The 25,850-nt window shown below is 38.0% G+C and overlaps 2 protein-coding genes across 5 annotated transcripts in view; one reads left to right on the forward strand and one right to left on the reverse strand.

Moving 5' to 3' along the window:
• ICA1L (islet cell autoantigen 1 like) overlaps positions 1-4,043 on the forward strand; it is a 67,687-nt gene extending 63,644 nt beyond the window's left edge. Inside the window, exon 13 of the mRNA XM_027123787.1 lies at positions 865-4,043. Within this exon, the coding sequence (XP_026979588.1) occupies positions 865-980 (116 nt within the window). The 3' untranslated portion in view covers positions 981-4,043. The remainder of the gene's footprint in view (positions 1-864) is intronic.
• The window catches only part of FAM117B (family with sequence similarity 117 member B), a 95,653-nt gene continuing 71,520 nt past the window's right edge, over positions 1,718-25,850 (reverse strand). The window contains exons 5-9 of one of the 4 annotated variants that reach the window (XM_027123780.1): positions 22,399-22,542; positions 20,568-20,793; positions 17,864-17,984; positions 4,362-4,407; positions 1,718-1,791 (exon numbers count right to left, since the gene is read on the reverse strand). In XM_027123780.1, coding sequence (XP_026979581.1) covers positions 1,765-1,791; positions 4,362-4,407; positions 17,864-17,984; positions 20,568-20,793; positions 22,399-22,542 — 564 coding nt within the window. In that variant the 3' untranslated portion in view covers positions 1,718-1,764. The other 3 variants (XR_003436524.1, XM_027123781.1, XM_027123779.1) reach the window with 3 other exon arrangements.

The raw sequence follows: 25,850 nt of genomic DNA on the forward strand, positions 1-25,850 counted from the left end.
CTGTCCTGATCCCTGAGGCTTGGGATCCCCACAGCCCAAACTCCAGCCCTCTGATCCGTGGAAATTGGTAACCATGAGTGATTATAAGAGAGGGTTGCCTTAGACTCTTCTGAGCAGGACTGCCTTCCATCCTTTGCCCACTGCGTCCCTGGTCTTAGGTCTTTAGATTGTCCCCTGGCTCTCAGCCCTGCTTTCTGGACGCCCTGGCCTTCAAGAGCCTAGCTTTCTGAGATGACCCACTGTCTGCGCCCTGCACAGTTTTTTACTAGTCCCAGCCTTCAGTATAGATGTGTATCCTTGACTATCTGCCACACAACTTGTACACTATCGATATATGCAATTTTCCAGCCAGGTAACAAACAGGAAGTCGTATCCGAGACATAACCCACTCCATAATATATATATATATATGTATTTTTCCATAATATATTTATCAAAAATTTTAAAGTACACATGGAAATGTGATAGGATTAGGGGATTTTCCCCCCTATGTCTAGTATTTTAATATTACTTTTATAATAAATATAGATTTTAAATACTAAGTTTACAAGTGTAATGTTCCGACTTTGTAGGAACAAAGGTTAAATTCTGAACTTACCTGAGAGCCTTCTACTTCCTGCCTTTTCACTTTTAATCAAGTCCTTTCTCAGAGCAACATGCAATTACTTAAATAGCCTCAGCAAAGCATGAGGTTATTTGCATTAGCTTTTCAAAATTATCCTCAAGGAGACGTAATTGATGTTTATACTTGTCAACTTCTTAAATTTGATTCAAAAGAAGCATCTACTTTAAAATCATAAAAGTGGTACAATAATGTGATTTTTAAAATCTGAGACTCTAATGTGTTTTTTTCTTTTTTAATAGCTCCCAACAGTGGTAACCAAGACATGTCAGCCTGGTTCAATCTATTTGCAGACTTGGATCCGCTTTCAAACCCAGATGCTATTGGACACTCAGATGATGAACTTCTTAATGCTTGACTGAAGTTATGATGCCACTTCGATGGCCTTGAGACACCAATTTTGCAACTTAACTGCCTTTGTGGAAAGGAGTTTATGTTGTCACCCATATACGAAAACCTTGTGTTTGCAAGGTTAGACAGATGGAAAGGACCACGTTTTAATACATTATCTCTTTAATATCTTGGATTTGCAGCTGTTGATAATATATGGAAAATATTAGAAACTATTGAGTCTGAAATACATACCAAAAGTTAGTTCAAAAATAACAGCTAGGAATAATTATCAGTAGGAGTTGTGTTTATCTGTTTGGAAAGCCTTTTATGTATAAGTTGCCTTGCTGGCTGTGAGAATTCTGTATCTAGAGAAAGGACAGCATGTAAACTGGGTTGTGATTGGGGGTTGGTTTTTAAATAAAACGGTGGCAGGGGGAATTCTCTGTTGTGGAAAATAGCACTAGAACCAGACCAGTTTTTTCTTTAGTTAGAAAGGTAGAATAAGATTTGAGAACTCAATTTGCTTCAGTGAAATCACAGAGAAACTTGGTGCTTGTTTTCTCCACTTGGAAGCTAAAATGTAATATTCCTTAGTTTTTTTCCTTCATACAAAATCATGGACACCCCCCGATTTCATTATTGAATTTTCTTGGGGAAGTAGCAGGATGATTTATTTGCTAAGAAGTCCATCCTTTGCATAAACAGAAAAACCTCTCTTCCCATTTTATAAACCACAAGAATGTCCATCCTCTGGTGGTACTTCAGACATTGTCCAAGTGTCTTCAGGCTTGATTCTTCACACATTGCTACTACAATGTACTGTATTCATATGCTTCCTGAAAGAAAATGAGGGGAGGATACTCCCTGAGCAACTGGCAGTAGTGTTCCTGAAATGACCCAGAAACTTCTATCTGAATGAGGAAAAAGAATTCTAATTAACTTACCCTCGTACAGATTTGCAATACTTACTACCCCCACATTTCTTGACATGATTTAACCCAGAATGCTTTCTGGCAAAGTTACAGAAAGCTCTATACCATCAGTAAGGGAGTGTTTTTCCACTTTTCTGTGGGTGACATCATCTGAGGCTCTATTTGATTACTAAGGACAAACTTACCCTTAAAAGGTTTAGAGTCTAAGTATTGGAAGGAAGGCTATTTAATGAAGTTAGCATAAGCTAATGAAAACATAGCCACTGTATACACACAGTCACTCAGTTTCCTATTCTTTTTTCCCATCCACCCTTTAGTTCTGAGGCAGTTCACCAGGTGTCTTGTTTGTCATCCAGTCCATTGCATCTGCATAAGAAAACATTTTAACTAAGACGTTCACAGTAGTTTTCATTGTACTCCTAGTTCTAAACAGGCTTAATTATTATTTACAAGAGAACTGCTTGTAATCTCTGAGTCTCTGTATACAGAAAAACATTTTTTAGGAATGGACTAGGGCAGATAAAATGCAGTCCACTTCCCATCCACAACAGTCTGGCCTAACTACAGTCTGAACTGCCCACAAGCTATTTAGAAAACCACAACTGTGGTCAAGTAGTGTGTAGGCTGGAAAGACCGTATCTGAGGGTCAGAAACATGGACTTAAGGTTATGTAAATCCTTCCTTAAAATATTTTCACACGCTTATTCCTATTTCTTTACTTGGTTAACCATTAAGAAGCATTTTGTAACTCTCCCTTTTTATTCAGTTTAATGCCCCAGAATGCAATACTGTCTTTGTTCCACCAAAATTCAATCACCAGGGGTTATAATTATGAATCACTATCTAAATTCTATACCCATGGTTGCTCTGTGCTTTCAACTTTGAAGTATCTCAGAAAATGTTAATTTTATGTCTTGCGTTTTTGCCATTTTTCTTTCATTTTCACTAATGCATTAGTTCAAAAATATTTGTATCGCTTCCTCACATGCATGCAGAGCAGTCCTTGTTATTTCATGTAAACAAAGACACTCAACGCAGAGGAAAATCACTAGTCTCTCCAGGCCCAAATCCTAGACCATGAATGTGAAGGGGATACTAACCCCAATTTTCCAAGAGCAAAGGTTATCAAAAAATAGAAACATACAAGGATTTTTATTCTTCAGTTCTTAATTTCTCTAACATTTTCGCTTTCAACAGAGTATGTAGTTGCTTGTTTAGCCTCAGAGCAACATTAACTGCCTTAGCAAGTCTAGTTATAATTTCAGCAAGTCTGACTGCATTTTTGAAGTGCACATTTAAAACTTTGCTATTAAAATGAAGGTAACTATTCACATTTTCTCAAGATTATTTGAAGCTCAGTCATTAATTTAAGGTCCAGAAACAGAAATTTGGCTATATTACACCTAAAATAGGTATAATAGGAAAGCTAAAATAAAAGACAAACTAAAATAAGAAACCAAGCACATATTCAGTAGGGAGTGACAGGAAGGACAGGATAAACAGAGAACAGAAAAGTGATCAGTTGCTTCCTGGTTAAATCTAGAATAACCATTCAATAAGAAGTATATTAATTAACCTTAACCAAGGGTGGGCTGAGAACAACTCTTTCAAATAGATGGATGCTTTTTATATTAAATGGGGGGAAATAGCTATGTTATACTTTTTAATACCAAATAAGAATGCATTTAAACTTAGAAGAGCCCCAGAAGAACTAAAAATTTGCCTAATCTTTCTTCAGCCACTTTATAAGAGAGGCAGGAATACCAGGGCAGATTAAGATCAAATTGGTATAACTTTGTATTTTTTGAAATCTTTCATTAATTGTAAAACATAACTGATGTGATTAGAAACAAACTGTATTTTAACGAAACAGGTTTCGGTATTTGCACAATGAAAAAGTGTTTGTATTTCAACTATGGATATTTCACATAGCTATCTTTATAGACCATCTGGAAGTGTAGAGGTCTTACAGCATATGAACAAAGGAAGTTTGAATGTGCTATTTTTCTGAGCCTCTTTTAATAAAGATTACAAGATGGCATAAAGCAAAGTTTATTTGCTCAAGTGTTCAATACAATACAAATCCAGTTATTGTTTCTCTATTCAAAAACTTGGGTTTTACCTCAGGACCATAGTAATAAGAAAGTAGTTTGAATGATACAGATACCACAGAATGAAAATAAAACCAGGGCAATTAATATCTTTGTGAGACTGATTCTAATTTACTTCATGCAGGAGGGACTTCGTGGCGTAAGATATGGGAAATAACAGGATGTGTGTTCTTTGTGTAAATACTCTCAGTAACAAAATACAAACAAATAGCAGAATTTTGAGCCTAGAAGCAATAACCAGTGAAATATAAGCCATAACATTTAACCTGATTTGTTGAAGGGAGGAATAAAAAGCAAGGCAGGATTGATTGATCCAGTTGTTTCTACCTTCCATAGCACGGGCAGAGCCCTGCATTTCCTTACCTTGAGCAATGAAGCAGACCCAGAATCTTGGCATATAGACATTAAACTAGGAAGGAAACACAAACTTTAAAATATTAACTAATTCAGCAGTATTGAAAGTAATGCATTTAAAACACAACAGTAAGGTATTTAAATATAGCAAAGAAAACCTATAGAACAGGATAGGAAGAAAAACGTTTGTTCGTTAGGATGGGTCACATCCATAAGCCCAACATAAAATTTCTTCCATGTTTTATGTGCCATTTAAAAGAAGACTAAAGAGTTCAGCAAGAACTGTCCTTGGCATCTAAAGTCAAGACATGGTTCTCTAGTCAGTGGTGTAAATAAACCAATGTCCAAAAATAAGTACAACCTGGAGATAAAGGTCTGAGTGGTGTCATCAGGTAAGATTTTGAAGGGCATGTTTTTACATTAAAGAAAAAAGAGTTGTTTTCTTTATCCCAATTCAAAGTAATACTCTCATTTAAAAGTCTGTAAAAGTAGACGACAAAGAAATGATCCACCAACCTACCAAACAGGAATAACTACTGTTAATATTATATATGAACTAAATTGTGATCCTAGGTCAGGGGTTCCCAACCCCCTGCTGTTAGGAACCGGGCCACACAGCAGGAAATGAGCGGCGAGCCAGCGAGCTAGCGAAGCTTCATGTGCTGCTACCCTTCGCTTGAATTACCTACCGCCTGAACCCCCTACCCGCTCCGGTCCATGGAAAAACTGTCTGCCACGAAACCGGTCCCTGGTGCCAGAAAGGTTGGGGAGCCCTGGTCTAGGTGATTTCATTTTATAGTCTGTCTGAAATGGGCATACCAAGTAATTGAGGTTAAAAAATTACTTTCATTAAGTCTTTACCTCAAAAAGTCAGTTAAAAAAAAAAAAATCCACCAAAAATGTGAAGTTGCTACTTTCTGCCTCTCTAACAGACGTGCTCCCCAAATTAAAGAAAATATTTCTTTTGAATTTCTGCAGCTATAGCAACGTTAAAACCCAGAGCTTGAGGATTTGTGTCACTACCTATCTTGGTCAGGAAGTGGTGTCTAACCAGGTTACTTTGTTTTCACCCTCTGAACCAAGATGCCAGCAGTTGAAGCAATGAAGAAGACCACAAAGAACAAACAAGGCTATGACCCAAGGGCACAGAATCTGCGATGATACCAAACACCTATACTTTATTAATGTCACTGTCATAGGAGAAGTAGCAGTAAGTCTGAGTTCTAGAATCAGAATTGGTTCAAAGCCAGATTTTGACATTTCCCAGATGTATGACCATGGATAAATTAATCTAATTCCAATTTTGCAATGTATAAGACAGTAACTAGCAGTACCTGGCTTCACAGGGTTCATGTAAGCACCAAGCCTGGCACCTGGAAAGCCATCAGTCAGTGTTACCTATTTTTATTATGATTCAGCTCAACATCCTTGACTATATTATACTTTACAAGGTAAAATGAATTTTATGGGATCATTTTCCGTGACCAGCAACTTGTGGCTTTCCTAAGGGATGAATAAACTTACCTAACAAAATAGAAAGGAGATGATAACATGTGTCTGCTTCCAGATTTTTAAGTAATTTTCACACTCACTAGCCATTTAACTGACAGCACTGGCATCAGCATTTCCTAAAATCACATAAGAAAACTAAAGTTCAGAGAGGTGACTTCTTTGCCTAAGATCCCATGACTATTAAGCTGCAGAGCCAGAAGTAGTACCCACATTGTGGCTTTCCCTGCAACTCCTCTGAATCATCCCAGTGATCTCAAAAACTAACTGCTTAAGGCATGGTACTGAGATGAATGGTCATACTCCTGGGTTTCTGGCCATCAGAGCTCCATGACAGTCTTCTCTAAAACACAATGATTAAGCATGACTCATCCATGCTACTGTATAAAATCAAAGAGTATATGGCAATAAATTCTCAGTTTGAGGAAGATGCAAACTGCTGAAAAGACAAGAATTTTTAAAAATAAACCCAGCAATTTGGAGATGCTTAGTAAAGAGAAGTAGAAACAATGTATTTAAAGACTCCAGTATCTGTGTTAAGATACCAGACCAACTCCAAAACACATATACAGAAGTTGTATCTACAACAGTATTTTTCAAATCATTTTGATTACAACTCACAGTAAGAAATATATTTTACTTCACAACCTAGTACAAATATATTCCTATGGCTAGCAAAAGCTTTACATACAAATACTATTTCCCTGATGTCTTCAATATACTTTTGTTTCCTGTTCTGCTTCATTAAAAAAAAAAATGTTGGCTGGACCCACTTAATTCATTTCAAGACCCAAACAGTTTGAGAAACACTGAACCAAAGAGATACAAAGGCTATCTGTATTATCATACCATGTTCTAATAGAGGTTTAAAATATTTAAAAAGCAAACATAATCTTAGCAAGGGAAAAAAATGATATTGATATACATTGGCAGGGAACTCCTAGGAAGAGGATACTATTTCACATCCAACCACTGAAAAGCAACTTTCAGTTGCTTTTAAGGAAAGCAACTGAAAGGTCTATAATGATCTTTTAAGGAAAGGATCATTATAGACCTAAAAACTTTGGGGGGGAGGGCGTATATTTAATACTAATGAACCAAAGCAAAAAAAAAAAAATCAAATAAATGGGGGAAGATGGGAACACCCAACTTGAGATCTAAATTTGCTCCTCTCAACCTCTTTAAAGGTGGAAGGAAAAGACTGAGAGTAAAAAGAATGGGAGAAAATGTTACGCCAATTTGAGAGATTCTCTTCACGTTTGCTGCTGTTTAATTATAATGTTATAGATATAATCTCCAAATTCTGGTTAACATTTACCCCCAGAAATAATTTTTAGAATTTCTTGCAAAGTAATTTGGTGACCACTTTTTATGACAGGCAGCTATGGTGACACTTTTATTTCACTTAAAAGATGACCCTGCTTTCTAAATGATTATACTGCGTGCAGCCTTCATACAGATTAAACCCTTCAGCCTAAACAACTGTCTTGCATTTATAAACCACCGACACAAAGGAAGCAGAAAGAATGAATTACCAAAACAAACGGGGAAAAAACTCCTCTATCTGTACTTTAGAATGAAATTAGGTGACTGCCCCCAGCTAACTCTCTAACAACCTGTAAAGTGCTGAATTACCTATAAACAGGTACATCTTTCAGCATGCTTGCTTATATTTTAACATTTGCTTAGCACTTAACACAAAGATCAGGTGCTTTCAGTTCAAGAGCAAGTTAAGGAGGTAGCAAGGAAGTAACAACTGACAATATTTTATATCCTGCTACCTAACACAAACACAAATTCATTTTTCTATCTGTGAAAAAGAACATACTAAAGTTATTTCAAGCTAGAAATGTCTGAAAAGAAAGAAATTTGAATTTGAGGCAACATTCATAAAAGTACACAGAAAAAGATTCAAGAAGAACAGACTTTATTTTTAACATAAAACTTCTATTTTCTTGTGAGGCAGCAACAAGTGTTCAGGTATAGGGAATACATAAGTACACAGTAACAATATTTATCACCATTGGAAATGCTGTTTTTTGGGAGAATTTTGTTAGAAAAACGAAACTTTAAAAATTGCATTTTAAAAAGATTTACACAGCTTCAACAGAGATGAAAAATAAAGACTTTTAAAAAACATAAATTATATTCTTCAACAGGATTGTATAGACAAAATATTGTTCAGGGCTGCTCTGCTTATCATTAATTTAGGCAGAGTAAAACATAAACCTTAAAGTGCGAAGTTAAGTGTTTTAGCTTTCTTAATGCAAATTCAGCACGTCCACTGGTCTGGTCTTGAGACACTGAAATTCTAAGCATTAAGGAATGAATCTTTAGAATAGTAAATTCAGTAGTGGCAATTTTTCTTTTATTTCCTTTAACAAAAGAAAACTCTGACAACCCACTCTTAATCTTGGACATACAGAAAGCTATAAATTCTGCTATTTTTTAAATACCTTCTTCCAGTAAAAGCCAACCATTAAAAAGAAAGAAAGAAAGAAAGAAAAAGGCTTCCTTGTTGCCAGTTATTCCACAGTTAACAGTAGCACCTTCTAAAACTCTGATTTGGCTTGTCACAAATATAAGAAATATTTAAAACAAAATGAAGACTCTAGTTAAAAAATAATTTTGGCATCCATGCTCACCATATTAATCAAAGAAGCAAAACAGGTATTTTTAAAACATAACTGCTCACAAAAGCCATGACAAGTCATATAGACTTAGTAATGATCAGAAACCGTAAATTCATGTTATCACCGCAAGGAAAAAACCGTTTAAGAGTAAAAATAACTTAACACTGACAAAGTTTATAACCAGAGAATAGCTTTCTTTTGCTGAAATATACAAGCCACCTATTTCTTTCTTTTACCACAATGGAAGTAAATTTATTTAAAGTTTTTAAAAGTTTAAATTATATTCCCATTGAAGCTATTCTAATTTATTTACCTTCTGTACAGTTTTCTACAGAATAACAAGATAGTTATGGAATGTAATTTTAGAAAACAATGTTATGCATTCTATTGAGAGTAGACCCATTTTTTAAAAAAAGTCAACCACCTGTGAACCAAGGTTACATAAAAGCCAAGTAGACTATGACCAATATTTTTGCAAGACTGCATAAAGCTCAGATACTTAAAAATTAGCCCTTTGGCACTGGCAGTTAAGAGTTTTTTATACCTTGTACCTTCCCCCCCTCCTCAAATCTCAGGCTCTATTTCTCCCAAACATGAGGGCTATGTTTAGTTGCCATATAATTCATTTACCTGCAAATTCACATTCTCCTTACAACCAGACATTAAAAGTTCCACCTCTAAGACCGTAAATAATACTATCTTAAACTTGTTCTCCCATTCTGATTGTAAATTACTTTAGTTTAAGGATATATGAAACTCTACAGAAAGATGTGAGTTAGATAAACATGCACAACAGAGTAAGAAGGAAAACTGTTTACAAAGTGGCATTCTAGTTGTGAAACACCCTTGTGACATGTACAGATGGAGAGGGAAGTAAGTGTAAGGCAAGGAAAAGAACACAGAATTAACAGAATTCAGGTAATCCAAAAACTGATTTTGGATTTTTCTGAAACCTTATTTTTTAACTTCCTACCATCGATACCAACTCACCCGATTTCAGCTTTACCTTTCTTTTGTACTTCTGACAGAGCAGTTCTCAGTGGTGAAATGGTACATAGAGGCAAAGAGTCAAGGTTCTCAAAGGACCTACTGACCAGAACATCTAGACTGTGAATAACTTAGCTTTTCCTGAGTTAGAAGCCACAATGTACTAATTTCAGGAAAATTAGTTTTGGACAGAAAGGGCACCAAAATTCATCAATGCCACCAACTGAAACCTGACAGACTTATTCAAACGTTTGAGTTTATCTAATTTGCCTAACTACATCTCTGTTTTCAACTTAACAGGGCAAAATTTTTAATTACTTCGATGTTTTAAAGGTACATGAGTATAAGAAGTCCTTTCAGAAGATTTATTGCTACCACTAGCTTTTCTTTGATGGGATATATCTGGACATACTGACATATTAACCTTCTAAACTATATCCCTTTTACAAGTATTTGTTTTCTCCCTATAATATGTATAGGAACATTAAATTATTGCATCATAAGGTAGTTTGTGAAGATCTTAGAAGGATGCTTTCTATCAACAGTTTGCTATAACTTTTCAAAAAGAGCTGCTCCTCAATTTCACTACCACATACCCAGACATGAAATACTGCTGTCATGTGATACTGGCAGTGATTGTATTAGGATGAGCCTAAATCCAAAACCATGTGGATTCTTCAAAGGTTCCTGTTCTTTATGCTCCAAAGCTCTCCTTGCCTGTTTTCCCCACCGTGTGGAATGCTGGAGGGAAAACTAGCAAAACCTATAGGCAACATATCTCAGTGCCAACCACCATAAAGGAAACGTCAGTCGCAAGATTGTGACTAAGGATTGCTATTCAACGGATTACACTCCTGGCAAACTACTAACCCTGACCAAATCCACAAGACAACAACATCACAAAAGCAAAGGAGGAAATCCATGCACAGCCATTTTAGGATCTCGTGGGGCTATGATACAGTGACGGTTAAAGGTAGAACGACACCTGTGGGAAAGAAAGGAGATCATGTGATAAATATTGAGCAGAAAACCCAAGGGGCTCCTTACTCCTAGCTAGCAGTCGACACTGGGTAGTTAGTTTCCTTTTGGCTCACTGACTTTTAAACCAAGTTCCAATGATGGGTGAGAACATATTAAAGCACTTGTCTCCAGATTATAATTTTTCTGACCACATGGTGAAATGTGTACAGGAGTAGTGAGGAAAAGAGCAGTTTTACAAGTATTTCACCCAAAGCACAAACATCTGACATCAAAAAACATAAATCACATAATGTACTAATATTGCTTTTTTATCTCTTTTATATATACTTGTTCAATGCATTTACCTATCAATTCTTGTTTGGGAGAAGAACACAGTCATGAGATTAAGATTGCTAGGAAAATGTCAACAATCCCTTTGGTCCCAAAGCTGAAAACAGCTGAGAAAAGCACACACCTAGAAAGGGAAACAAGAAACAGAGGCCAAAGAATCGTCTGAACATCCTGTTTGCTATGTTTTCAGAAAACGTAACATTGGTATTATAAAATAGTCATTTTCATATAAAAGATGGTTCTTGCAGCATCATTCACGTCTCCCTTCAAGAATCATGTTTGCAGGGATCAGTTTTTTATTTGTTTTTTCCAAAGAAGTCTAATTTGAAAGCAAAAAACAATGTGATATCAGCCCTCCAAAAGGAAAGAATGAAACCTTTTTCTTCTTTCAACCGGTGCTTTAAGAAAAAGCAGGCTAAGCACTGAGGGCTGGCCTTCAGGAGTGAGCAGAGCCATCAGAGGGGCTGCTTTCTTCCAGAAGCCGCACTGTGACACGTCAGCGTGGAAATGCTGGAGCACGACACAGCCAACTGGGAGCGCACGATGCCATCGCTGCCAAGGGATCGAGGAGATTCTCAGTTGACCAGAACAGTGGCCTCACAGCACTGGGGCCTATCCTTCAGCTTCCTCAATGGGTTCTGGTGGTGGGAGGAGAGAGGCTGGTGGCGGGACTGTACTCGTTCCTCGAGAGACTCGCTCTTGCTCTGTGTTTGTAGACAGGGAGGCCACAGCAATAGGCTGCAGAAGAGTGGTTGTCATGCCAGTGGTGACTGTCAGACTGTGGCCAGAGCCCTTGAGGGTAAGATCTGGTGTGGGGAGGAGTGGTTTAAGGATGCTGACGAGGCAGAAAGCAGAGCCGCTTTTAGGAATGAAATTCACCTTGTTTTTGTCAGGGCAGTAAAAGGCCGGGATTTCGTGAAGTTGTTTTGGCCTAGACATAGAATAAACAACCCAATACTTTTAAGTCACAGAACATCAGAAGTTCTTTTCTTTTTTTTTTTTTTAAAAAAAGTAATAACTTACAGACACAAAAAAGGAAAACAAAACTCAAGCTATGTCCAAAGCTTCAAATGCTATTGACCAAGGACACATGATTCAAATTATTTATCTCAGAATGCTGGAAGGACACCAGATTTTGTTGCTGCTTTCAGTTCCCTGGCGAGCCCCGGGCACCACATAGGATGCTCAGACATCTAAGTGAAGATCTAAGATAGCCAATTTGAATAAAGAATTTCCTAAAGCAAAAGATATTCTAGCTGTTTAAAGACAAAAATATGTTCCACTATGATTTTTCCAAAGTCTGCACTATTTTGAAGGGAAAAGGCAAGGAAATTAATGACATATATTGTCTATCTTTTACTGAGTTCCACCACTGCGTGACTAAACTTCGGTGGGCATGAGTTCTCCAAGTGCGCTTAAAAATCTCTTTGAAACAATTCTCTAAGTTAATAGCCATGATGGTTTTCTGAATAACGTAACATAAATGTAAAATCAAAATAAAACTAATGACAGTCCTCTGTTCTGAAAGTTTTTATTGAAGCCAAATCCTTCCCTGTCCCTAGTTGCTCCTGCAAATTAACCCAAAGAGTTGCAAAAGGATACGAGTGTTAATGGTATTCCCTGAAAATATAAAAAATTAACGTAACATGGAAGTGACACAAAATTAAAAAGAAATTCAAGTGGAAGAAACTAAATAAATGAAGATTCAGGTGGGAAAAGGTAATACGATATGACAAAGTATGGTTCTCATCTCTCCTAATGAAATGAAAAAAAAAAAAAAATCCAAATGTGCCAAGTCTGCACTAGATTCTGGAGACCCAAAGACGAAATGAACTACAAGGAGATAAACATGTAGTTCTTGGGAAGAGGGAGGTACTGGAGACAGACTGTATTTCAATATCATTAGTCTCCTTTCTAATCTTTAATTTGTTTTTAAAACATTATTCAGAGAAGCTACGAATTACTTCAAAGGATCCATAAGCTTTACTGGACTGCCAGAGGTGTCCATAGCACAAAACAGCTTGAGAACTCCCGCTAGCGGGACTGACAGATGTGATAAAAATGGTTTGTAAAAGGTTTAGGGGTAGAACAAGGGAGTGGATAACCTGTGGCACAGAGAAAGAGGGGGAGTTTGGTAGGAAGGTAGCTTCTAGAGGAAGTAACATCTGAACTGGGTTTGAAAGAATGAATAAACAACAGACCTGGGGAGTAGGTGCAAAAAAAAAAAAGTTCCAAGTACAACATTTTTGGGTGGGCATATTTTGGTTTGGGTGGGTATATTTTATTAATAGTGAATACTACCCATGGATAGCTTTGGCAAGTATAATAATTTAAGAAGAAAAAAATTACATTGTTTAAATTTGTTTTTCTTGTGTATTGTTCTTTCTTGGATACAATGGAAACTTAATACTTGAGTACATCTAGGGCCACATGTGTATTTGGATATATTATGATAAGAAGAGCACACACACCCCTGTTTTTACTGACAGCATGGATTTCAATTCCTTAAAGAAGATAGGAAGTTGAGATTATGTTTCTTTTTTTTTTTTTTTTTTTTTTGTGGTACGCAGGCCTCTCACTGTTGTGGTCTCTCCCGTTGCGGAGCACAGGCTCCGGACGCGCAGGCTCAGCGGCCATGGCTCACAGGCCCAGCCGCTCCACGGCATGTGGGATCTTCCCGAACCAGGGCACGAACCCATGTCCCCTGAATCAGCAGGCGGACTCCCAACCACTGCGCCACCAGGGAAGCCCCATGTTTCTTTTTCTTTTAAATAAATTTATTTATTCATTTATTTATTTTTGGCTGTGTTGGGTCTGTTGCTGAGCACGGGCTTCTCACTGCGGTGGCTTCTGTTGCAGAGCACAGGCTCTAGGTGCGCGGGCTTCAGTAGTTGTGGCACATGGGCTCAGTAGTTGTGGCTCGTGGGCTCTAGAGCGCCGGCTCAGTAGTTGTGGTGCACAGGCTTAGCTGCTCCGCGGCACATGGGATCTTCCTGGACCAGGGCTTGAACCCATGTCCCCTGCACTGGCAGGGGGATTCTTAACCACTGCGCCACCAGGGAAGTCCGAGATTATGTTTCTATAATTAAATAATGCTTGTATTTTCTTTTGAAGAATTATTAAAGATAGCTTTCATTCTTATATTAGGAAAAAAAGGGCTAATCATTTTATACCCTCCTCCAAATGAGGCCTAGATTTTTAATTAATTTATTTATTGTTTGAGGTTATCTTATTAAAAAGAAAAAATTGTCTTAAAAATCACTTAAGACACATGGCTGCTAATGGATCTTGAAGATGAAACCACACATTTCTGAGATACAAACTTCTGACTTGGACATTTTTTAATGACAGAATCTAAAATCAGTTTAACTTCCTTTCTGCTTTTACGAAAACAGACTTATGACAGATCTCACACAAAATAACGTAAACAATAACAACTTGTCTAACTGGCACCCAGATCAAGAAACAGAACACTAACAGTAAAAAAAAAAAAGCATCACCACCTCTCCTTCAGTCATGACCCCAACCCACCAAAAGGAATCATTTTTCACTCCATTTAACTTCGAGGAGCAGATTCCCCAAGAAACTCGTTACCCACCCCTGGGGTGTGTGACCAGTATTATACTTATGCTACTAGAAACTGCAGGTACTAATACTACTTCAAAGTTTTCAATTTAAGAACCATACATATCAAAAAACCAATACACACACGTGTACACAGAAACCCTCAGAACTAGTTTAAATATTTTACTTTTTCCTTAAGAAGTTATTCCGAAAGGATTGTATCTCAAAATAAACATAACGGCTTGCTAGCTGACTTTCTGAGAAACAGATGGTCAGGATGGATAATTATTATAGGTATTTTCATACTGATGTGAGGAATTCTTTGGTATTTTTTTAAAGGCTTATGTATTTTCTTTTTAAATTCAGGAATAAATTAGTAGCTAAGAAATGGTGATTCCAAATTACTTATAATGGGAGGGATGGAAAGAAAGGAAGAAAAGAAGGGGTTATGTCATATTTTTTAAAAAATCTCTATACTGAAAAGGAGCCAAAATATCTAGGAATCTAAGGTAACTAAGGTCAAGGAGTTCATTAATTGGGATCAGGAAACAGCATATGTGACTTCATTAAAAAGGACTTGCTGGGACTTCCCTGGTGGTCCAGTGGTAAAGAATCCGCCTTCCAATGCAGGGGACGCGGGTTCAATCCCTGATCAGGGAACTAAGATTCCACGTGCCGTGGGGCAATTAAGCCCATGTGCCTCAAACTACTGAGCCCGCGTGCTCTGGAGCCCCCACTCCACAACTAGAAACAAGCCGTTGTGCCACAATGAAAGATCCCACATGCCACAATGAAGATCCTGCATGCCACAACTAAGATCCGACGCAGCCAAAAATAAATAAAATAAAATAAATAAAAGACTATGCCTCTAGTGCCATATTAGCTATAAAAAAAAAAAAAGGACTTGCTAAGTGCAACTGGCATGGCTATGGCCTGTGCTGTATCCAAAAAAAAAAAAAAAGAAATGCAAAATCTGGTCTTGCCCTTTCTGGGCCCAAATCCAACTACCTGTTTTCTTTCAGGAAATAAACATACATTTCTAAAAACCAGAGATCAACCTCTCACTGACTCCAACCCCTGGTTCAGGTCAGAGTTATTATCTTTAAACCAAAATTAAGACTTGGAGAGAAAAGTATACTTTAAAGAATGATTAAGATAAAATTTAAAAATTAGGACCAGGGGCTTCCCTGGTGGCGCAGTGGTTGAGAATCCGCCTGCCGATGCAGGGGACACGGGTTCGTGCCCCGGTCCGGGAAGATCCCACATGCCGCGGAGCGGCTGGGCCCGTGAGCCATGGCCGCTGGGCCTGCGCTCTGCAACGGGAGAGGCCACAACAGTGAGAGGCCCGCGTACAGCCAAAAAAAAAAAAAAAAAAAATTAGGACCAATAATCTACCCTTGCTTTAATGCTAGTGCATCCAGCTTTGCTCTAATTATGACATAACTGGGGCAAAAGAAACCAATTTTTTAGACTTTGAGTAACTTGTTTTATTGATAGGTTAAAATTACCTCTAAGAAATCCACTATTGGGTTACTGCTGTTAATTTCTTTTTGGAATATAATTAAGATATTTAAAAATGAATAGATTTCCATGTGCTATACATCCTTTATATCAGTAAAATTTATAATAAACTATGTGCATTTAAAAAAGACTAGGTTTACCTTCTAATAACAGATGGATGTACCATAAAACATTTTATATGTCAGGGTTTACCTTATGTTTCTTTGATCTATCTATCCATCCACACACACACCCCATCCTTTCTTCCTTCCCTTTAGAAACAAATAACATTTGTTTGTTGTATGAATATAGTTCAGTTATTGAGAAATTTTCCAAATGTAACAGTCTAAGGCAGATACCACAGGACACCAACCCACACAACCAATATTCACTCAAAGTCATTTACACAGAAATTCAAACTGCTTTTTAAGTCCATCAGCCATTTCTCTGCACTTAGGCACATCTGAATTACCCATATGTCAATCAAAGATTTCAACTCCATAAGGTTCCATGTGGACCATTTGATTTTTACGTAAAAGAATGACTCCATTTCTTAAGAACTCTCATGAAAAGGTCTAAGCCAGCATTCTCAAGTCAAGCATAAAAATCCTATGAGGTTTGTTAAAGATGCATAATCTAGGTCCTACCTACGTCCATATTTTTACTCATTAGGCCTGGGATGGGACCTGGGAATCTGCAGTTGTAACTAATAACCCAGATGATTATGATGTAGGGATTCTATGCATGTGGAGAAATACTGCTTAAATTCTCTGGCACCAGTCAAGTTTTTAGACTTACATGGTGAAAAAAATAAGCAGTTGCTAAAATGGAGTTTTCAATTACTGTCACAAAAGCAGATAGGAGACTGACAGCTGGGATCTCCTAGTAGAGGAGGTGAAGGGATTAAAAAACAATGCTCTTTGTGTGGCAAAATTACTCAGAATTTAGATTAAAGGAAGCACTGACAGAGGGGGAACAGAGAGGAACAAAAGGATGCCATATTTCAAAATGATTCTAAGATGTTCATGATGGAAGAAAAAGATACATTATGTGATTCAGACAAGGCTGGACAATCTCCACATTGTAGTTTTGGTTTCATAGTGAGAAAAAGCCAGAGGATGGCTTTTAGACTTGCAGCGATAGTGAGATTGGAAGGTGAGGTTTATATAAGTACCATCATCCTCTCCTCAAATAATGTTCATCAGCTAATTTGCTCAGTTTCATACATACCTGCAACCCTGTAGCCACCACTTCCAAAGCAAGGGGGCATAGCTACTGAAAACACAAAGCTGCAATACTTGCTGAGCAGACTCTGAGTCTAAAACTATGAGTACCTGACTAGAGTACTAGCCAACAGAAATATATGAGCACAGAAGATCGCATACCAAGGGTACCAGACACCGTTTAAAATTCTGCTTCTTCCGTGATCTTCATCACAGGAACATGTTTCTGCAAAGTAATAGGATTCTCTTCCCCACGTTGGCAGGAAAATATTTTTTTTAATTGTTTAGAGAACTGGAGACTATAAGTAGTTAAAAACTGGAGGGAATTTGATCCTTGAAAGAAGGAAACCCACCCTGCGTTGAGATCCGTGGTTTACCTTGAATAAATACAATGCTAAATTCAATGTGTGGAGCTGACTGTTTACAGGTTCAAAACTAACCACGGGTGATACGTTGGGGACAACTGAGGAAACGTGAATAACAACCGGATATTAGTTCATATTAAGCATAACTGTAATTTTCTTTGGTATGACAAGGGTATTGTGGTTATGTAGGCGTGGTTACTTTTACTGTGGTTACTTTTAGGAAATGAATATTAAACTGCATTTGAGGTTAAATGTCATGTCTGCAACTTACTTTCAAACAGTTCAGCAAAAACTAAGCAAAATGTTAACTATAGGATCTAGTGGTAGATCTATGGGTGGTCACTGTACTGTTCTTCAGCCTATTTGAAAATTCTCATAATAAAAGTTTTTTGGGGGGAGGGATGATGGGGGATACTTACGAGCATTCCTCAAAGACTTTGACCCTCTCACAGCCCTCAGGAGGTTCCCTTTTGAACATGTAACTGTTGTTAGGTTTTGGTGAGGTTGCATATTTGGGCAAAGGAGAGTTGTTCCCATTATCTGCAAGAAACGACATGCTGGATTACTGAGAAACACTAGCACATACGTGCGGAGTCATACTGTATTGGATTGTTCTTGGCCTCCCCCTACACCATGAACAACTTGAGGGTAAGGAATAGTGCTTCATTCATCCACATCACCCCACTACCTAACACAATTCCTGGTAAAGAGGAGATAATGTTTGTTAAATAAAGGCATAAACAAGTAAGAGATTTTTATTTTTCTTCTGCTTACCATCACCACAGCCTAGGTAGGTTATTATTTAACCTACCATCACTTACTCCTCAGCACTGAACACTGCCATATTTCTATTCTGCACACAGCATATTGGGCTCAAATGCCACTTCCATTCTTCCCAGGACAAGTAATTGAAATGGTTCTTTACTGGTTGGGTATCGTTCACTCTTGGTCTGCCCCTCAGAATTGCTCTATTTGATTCCTCTGTGCCTCTGGCCACAGTCTCTGCTGCAGGTGGTCAGATCCATATGCACACTATATGCCGAAGACGTTCTTTTGCCTACAAACTTCTCTATACCTAAGAGGTCCTTCTCCATACATTTTCCCAAACCTCCTTCAAAGTATGGCTCAAAGTTTTTGAAATCTTTCTAAATTAACCCTACCAAAGGGAACACTTCTTGACTCTGGTATTCCCGTCCAGTGCTGATGTCCTCAGTTTCTATTATATTAACTTGAAATTCTAGACATGTTCCCTAAGTGTCCTAAATGTAGAGTCTGACCATGCCAACTAAACTACAATTCCTTGCTGGCAATATAGCACTGCAGCCCTTTCTCATAAAAGAAATCAGAGGAGCTAACCAGTCGCTAGTCTCCTAAAGTCAAATACAGCAGGACATAAAACTTATGGAGTTCCTATATGTTATTGAAGTAAAAGTAGAAAGTATGGGAAATCAAGGGACAGATTACAATAGCCATGGTTTAGTTTGTGAGGAGAGGGGTACATCTGATTGAGCGCTAAGTACCAGGGGCTGCATTCACTATCCCCGTTTTCTTTTTGTTTTGCTTTTGTTTTTTTTTTTTGCGGTACGCGGGTCTCTCACTGTTGTGGCCTTTCCCGTTGCGGAGCACAGGCTCCAGACGCACAGGCTCCGCGGCATGTGGGACCTTCCCGGACCGGGACACGAACCCGTGTCCCCTGCATCGGCAGGCGGACTCTCAACCACTGCGCCACCAGGGGAGCCCTCACTATCCCTTTTAATCTTCACAATAAGTATCAGAAGTAATTATGGCGACTCCTGACAAGAAACACATGGCCCAATCAAAGGATTTAGTTCAGTGGGTGTCAAACTTCTGTGCAGGTGAATCACCTGGGGGCACCAAAAACGCCTAGTGCCTGTGTCCTGTCCCCAGGGGTTGTGATTTAATTGGTCTGGGGTGTTGGTCTGGAATAGCCATGTTTTATTTAACCTAGAAGATGACAAAAAAGGGTCCAAATAATAAAATTTTACAAGTGCCCACTGCCTGAAGTGACTTCTTCAGAAAATCTTATGTCCTCTGTACTTGCTACAGTCTAAGTACTTTAGATGACTGGCAGTAATGAACAGTTGTCATTGGACATGGAACATTTCAGGACATTCAACACATTGCAAGTAGAAAGTTCTAAATGAATGACTACTAAACTAAGCTGTAGAATGTATTTAGTAATAAATATCTTATTATTGCTCTCAAGTTCATGTAATAATAACTATGATTAGGCTAAAAAATCACTGCCCTGATACAGAGAGATGAAAGACCCTATTTGTTTTAAAAGGTAAGAATATTATTAGTAACTAATATGCAAAGTGCTATGTCTCCAATTACTTTCTGAGCCGGGCAAGTGGTTTAATACTGTAAGTAGCCCACCACCACCACCTTTTACTCCAGGCTTGCCTGGAATACTCATCTTGCATTGATATGATATAAGTCAGCTTAATTCTTGTTAGAAATATCACAGGGCTTCCCTGGTGGCGCACTGGTTGAGAGTCCACCTGCCGATGCAGGGGACACGGGTTCATGCCCCGGTCCGGGAAGATCCTACATGCCGCGGAGTGGCTGGGCCCGTGAGCCATGGCCACTGAGCCTGCGCGTCCGAGCCTGTGCTCTGCAACGGGAGAGGCCACAAAAGTGAGAGGCCCACGTACCGCAGGAAAAAAAAAAAAAAAAAGAAATATCACAAATACAGATCCTAAAACACACTACTGTAACTTGAAGGTTTCACATTCAATTAAAAAGTAATAAGATTGTAAAAACATGACAACTAAGGTGATAGAGAACAAATGCTTATCAGGACAAATGTTTATCTCATTTATACCAAAAAGAATGTCTCTCACTAATAAGGAACTTGTATTAGTAAGTGCAAAAACGGAAAAAAAAAGGTACAAACAAAAGCCCATAAACCTACCCAACTAGACCATCACCTGAGCACCACAGTAAAACCTACTGTTTTGTACTCCAATTTTTTTAAATCTATGTTTTGAACACATCTCAAAGTAATTATCTTAGTAGCCCTAAGTGTGTGTGCTCTGCTAGAAAATGAACAGAATGCATGATACAACAGGTGGTATTCAAACTCCTCCTGCACTGTACCTTTATCCCTGGGATCAACAAGCAGGTCATCAGCCGAACAAGGGCTCTCCTCGCTCCCCTCGTTGGAGATAGTGAGGAAGGACGTGGGGGACACAGACTGGGAGCGGCTGCTGCTGTTGCTCCCCCGCTCTGCCCCGCCGGGGGTCTGCGTGTCGATGCTGCGCGTGCTGCTGCTTCTCTGCACAAGGGGCGGAGGTGCACGATGGCCGTCTGGAATATCTTGTGGCTGTTATGAAATTTTAAAAACATAAGTATTTTTGTCATTGATTTTGCATATAACCTATGCACATCCTCCTGTATACTTTAAATCATCTCTAGGTTTCTTATATACCCTAATACAATGCAAATGCTATGTAAATAGTTGCTGGTGTGTGGCAAATTCAAGTTTTGGATTTTGGAACTTTTTGGATTTTTTTTTTTTTTTTTAATTTTTTGACCATGCCGCATGGCCTGTGGGATCTTACTTCCCCGACCAGGGATTGAACCTGCGCCCCCTGCAGTGGAAGCACGAAGTCTTAACCACTAGACTGCCAGGGAAGTCCCTGTCATTGATTTTGAAATGCACCTAACGTCACCCTTCCCCTGTTGTTCCAGAAGACTCAAAAGTCAGAAACCCTCTCATCAGGCCTCGCGAGAAAGAAGCCTCTGTGTTGCTCTGTGGGGACACCCCTGTCTCATCTGTCCCCCGCTGGACACTGAGCGGCAGACAGAGCCTCTGTATTCTCAGGGTCTGGCACATGAGTGGTCAGTGCTTGCTGAAGAAGGAACTGCACTGAATTACTTATCATGTGCTATTATTTTTAAAATTATAAAAAACCAGGCCATTATAAAAGAGGAGAAATCTAGGTGTAACTCTAGGTTCCACGTTAGAAGAAAAGGTTATCCATTGTGTGAACTAGTCATAGTTGATGACAGGCCCTGCTACTTTCTACCCCTGCCCACTTCCTCCAAGAACACGGTTTTCAAAGAAACCTTCCTAAGTGAGAGAAAGCTTAATCACAGCAGTGCTAATTATACAGGGAAATCAAGGAGAACACTCAGAGGGAAGCTTGTGTGACTCACTCAGCAGGGAAACCAGCTCCCTGTATACCTTTGGTACATTTACCTTTATTACATCAAAGAAAGTTTCCCCGTCATTCAGTGGAGGAGGGAAGGAGGAGAGGGTGTGGGCAGTTGCGTTTTCTCTAAGCTAAACCAACCTGTAATCTTAAGGGAGAGAATCTTAGGCGTCAATAAAACACTACTTTAAACTCCCCAATTTCTCTTTCACTGAAGAATGAAAGCTTAAATATACTGTGACATGGTTTTAAATATAAACAGGAAATTTTATCACTGTCTTATATATGAACCACTCTTATGCATGTCATAGTTAATAGAATACACATTCTTATGTGTATTATAGGTAAGCAGAACTGTGCTTCGAGATACAGTCAACCAAACAGTAACTAACATAAGCAAGAGGTAGATTCATACTTTAGAAAGTATTCCATGTCATATCCCTCCCTCCCCAACAAACTCATAAGCTAAACGTCTGTTAAACAGAGTTATAGCCAATAAGAAGCATATCACCTGTCTAGGGGTTTTTAAATACAGAAAAACAAAAAATAGTTTCTGTTCAAGGATCCAAATTTAAGTCACATCAGTTGCTTCTATGAGATGCAAAGAAATGAGAACTTTTCATTCACTTGCAAAGGTCAAAGTTTTTCAAAAGAGAAAATTTTCATTCTCAACAAGGAAGAAACCCATGTAAATACAGAAACCAAAACTGTGAATTTCCTTAATAATTAGAAAAGTTAATGTATGAATGATTTTAAGATACAAGAGTACTTACTATAAGTTGTTCTTCCTTTTCCCCAGTCTCTTTAATTATTATTTCAATCTCCTGATTCAATCCTTCCACACTATTCCGGAACCGGGAGCCTGTTGATTTGGTGATGGGAATTACTGGAATAAGTGCACTCTTTGGAACAGGAGCCTTAAGAAAAAGTGGTGGAGGCGGGAGAAGATACACTTAATACTCCCTTTAAGTTCTCTAGATGGAAGCATACTTCCATTTGACATGGTTAACTCTAAAATAAATCAAAATAAAATTTAAAGGCCTCACAAAAACTGTGAAAAACCAAACCTGCTCCTTGGTATACATGAAATATAATTTAAAGCCAAAACCCCAGACAATCAAGGGAGAATTTCAGAAGTTTATTCACATCTATGAGGGACTATAAAGGGTATAGAGATAAAGGAAAATACTAAAAGAATGTTAACCTCAGATATTCCTTTATAACAGAGTTCAGGTTTCAGAACATAACTTTAAAGTCCTCTAGTGCCATAATTATATATATTCCAGGAAATAAACAACAAACAGCAATTTATCAAAAAAAAATATTTTGGTGGAAAAATAAAATCACTTCCAAAGTCCATACACAGTAGCAAGATTACAGAATAACTTCCCTGTGAAATTTATTTGTACTGTCATTGTAATGATATTAATATGTTTTGCTCCAAAGCCTATCTCTAATTTTTTTAAAAAAATTTCCCACTGGCACAGTATTACTTTTGAAAAGAAATATCTGATTATATTACAGGATGTCACTTGGTTTCCTGACAAATACTCAAAATAAAATATGAAACAAGAATTGCGAGGTATCTGCCAAAGTTCATAGCAACAGTGTGCCAGAAGATCATCTTGTATTGTCCTGCTGTCTGGTAAAGAAATGTGATTAATCCATCCTTCATTTAGGGAGGTTTCTTTGGAAAACCTCCCTCTCAGAGAAAAGTGGAAGCAAGGAAACAAAGGTAGTAACAGGGCCTCTAATCAGTTACCACTAGTTTCATTCGATAACCTTGTTGTCTGACACAGAACTTAATGTTAAACCTGTATTTCTCCTTTTTTATTCCTGCACACCTTTGTAATTAAAAAAAGGGAGAGAGAGAGAGAGAGAAAAGCACAACACAAAAATCCTGGGAAACCAAAGCAAGACATTTGTTAGAAAAAAAGTCAAAGGGAAATCAAAGGGAAAGCTTCAATCTGGAGTGCTGAGGCAGCACTTCTTCATTGCTTAGTTATGTTGGGCCCCTGAGTCTCACCTTCCTCACGTGTAATATGAGAACACGGCACTCCACCTCAGAGAGTGATTCTGAGAATGAAACGAGAGGACAGGGGTGCAGTGCCTGGCCCAGACGGATGGATCCTCAGTGAACAACAGCTACAATTTTTATTTTGTGTTTTCGCTATGATGTATTTGTGTTTTCCCTATTTTATTCTTCTCTTTCCATAAATTTTTTCAAGTACCATTTATTTTCTTCTACATATGGAATCTTCTAACTTTCCCGCTTTTCAATCCTTCTGTTCCCCAGTCTTCTCCCCATACCCTCAAGCTTCTCATATTACTTATTTCCTTTTCACTTCCATCTCTCTTCTTTCTGTCCCATCTTCTAGTCTCAATATCCACTATCAAAGGAAGGAATATGACAAATCTTAAGTTTAGATATTCTATAGTGTTTTATAGAGAAAATTTATATAATTAAATTTTTTTCAAGTCCACATCTTTGAGTCATTCTCTACATGGTAGATCTTTGGGGCACTGATATACCATTTCCAAAATTGTTTGTTGAGGAAATCTTTGCCATGTCTTTGCCATGAAATCAAGGCCATATGTCTATTCTCTTGGTCTACTTCCTTTTCTCTGAAAACTTGTCCTGGTTAGACGCCTTCAGATTCCATGAGTGGTAACAACTCTCCACCCAACTTGGCAGGTGGCTAAAGCACAACAGCATCACAGATCAAGTACTGGTTGGAAAATAAAACCTGAACTCAATGACACTCTATACTTAACAAAATTTAAATTTCACATCACCTCACGTCAACTAAACTATAAATTCCAAGTAACAAAGAGTGGCCTATAAGAACAATGAGATTTTTAAAAGGTGAATGAGAGAATTATTTTGCAAATTTACAAACAGAAAGTCATGGGAGTAAAACTTGATTAAAACTATTCATATAGGTCTTCAAAGGTTTAGCTCTCATATTTCTTTTGATTCCCTCTTTCTTCAAATAAAAACATAAATACTGCCTATATGGGAAAAGAATCTGAAAAAAAAGAGTGGATATATGTATATGTATAACTGATTCACTTGCTGTACACCTGAAACTAACACAATAGTATAAATCAACTATACTCCAATAAAAATTAAAAAAAAACCCAAAGCACAAATACTATGTTCAGGGGAAAAAAAGCAACTAATTTCTCAGCATTTTCTGTTCTACCTATTGGAACAAAGTCTCATCTATCCCAAATATTTCACAAAAGTGGAGTTAAAGAACACTCTTCCTTTATCTCTGAAAGTTTATCTGACCAAGCCAATATATACATATGCAACTCACACACATTTATATTTCACACACACAAAAAGACAATTCTTCCAAAATGTCTAGAGTAAAAAGCTATACTTGGGTAGAGGAATCTCAGGTGATATATTTTTCTTTTAGATTATTTTTCTACAACCAACCTGAGAGGAGAAACTATGTCTTACTCATCTCCTTATTGCCACTGCCTAACAGAATCTAGAACAGACGTGATGCTTATTCGACAAGGCTGGTGTTATGAATTGAATATCTGTATCCCCCTAAAATTCACATATTGAAGCCCTAACCCCCAATGTGGCTATATTTGGAGATGGGGGCTGTAAGGAAGTAATTAAGGTTAAATGAGGTCATAAGAATGGGGCCCTGATCCAGCAGAATTGGTGTCCTTGTAAGAAAAGACACGGGAGAGCTCACTCACTTGTGCTCTTCTTCCTCTCCCCCTCCACACACACGCACCAAAGAAAGGCCATCTGAGCACATGAGAGGGCAGCCATCTGCAGCCCAAGGGGACATCTCACACCAGACACTAACCCTGCTGGCACCTTGATCTTGGACTTCCAGTCTCCAGAGCCATGAGTAAGTTAATTTCTGTTGTTTAAGCCACTCGAGCTTATGGTATTTCACTATGGTAGCCCATGCTGACTGATACACTCACCCTTAGTTTTATTCTTCATTTTCAGTTTTCAACACTCTAAAGAGACTACTTAAACATAATCCTGAGATACAGTAGTTTGAGAGAACTTGAATCTGGCCATAAAAACTTTACTCTGAAACACTATTTTTAAATGGCATTGTTTTCTTTATTGCAAAAGTAATAAATATTCACTGAAGAAAAATAAATGGGATTGTTACTAATTTGATAAATATCCTTCTATCTAGCCCTTTTCTTCTGTGCATAGACACTTTTAACCAGAAATAGA

Source organism: Aethalodelphis obliquidens, unplaced genomic scaffold, assembly GCF_003676395.1.
Source record: "Aethalodelphis obliquidens isolate GAN/ISIS:26980383/991018 unplaced genomic scaffold, ASM367639v1 scaffold2, whole genome shotgun sequence".
Classification (NCBI taxonomy): domain Eukaryota; kingdom Metazoa; phylum Chordata; class Mammalia; order Artiodactyla; family Delphinidae; genus Aethalodelphis; species Aethalodelphis obliquidens.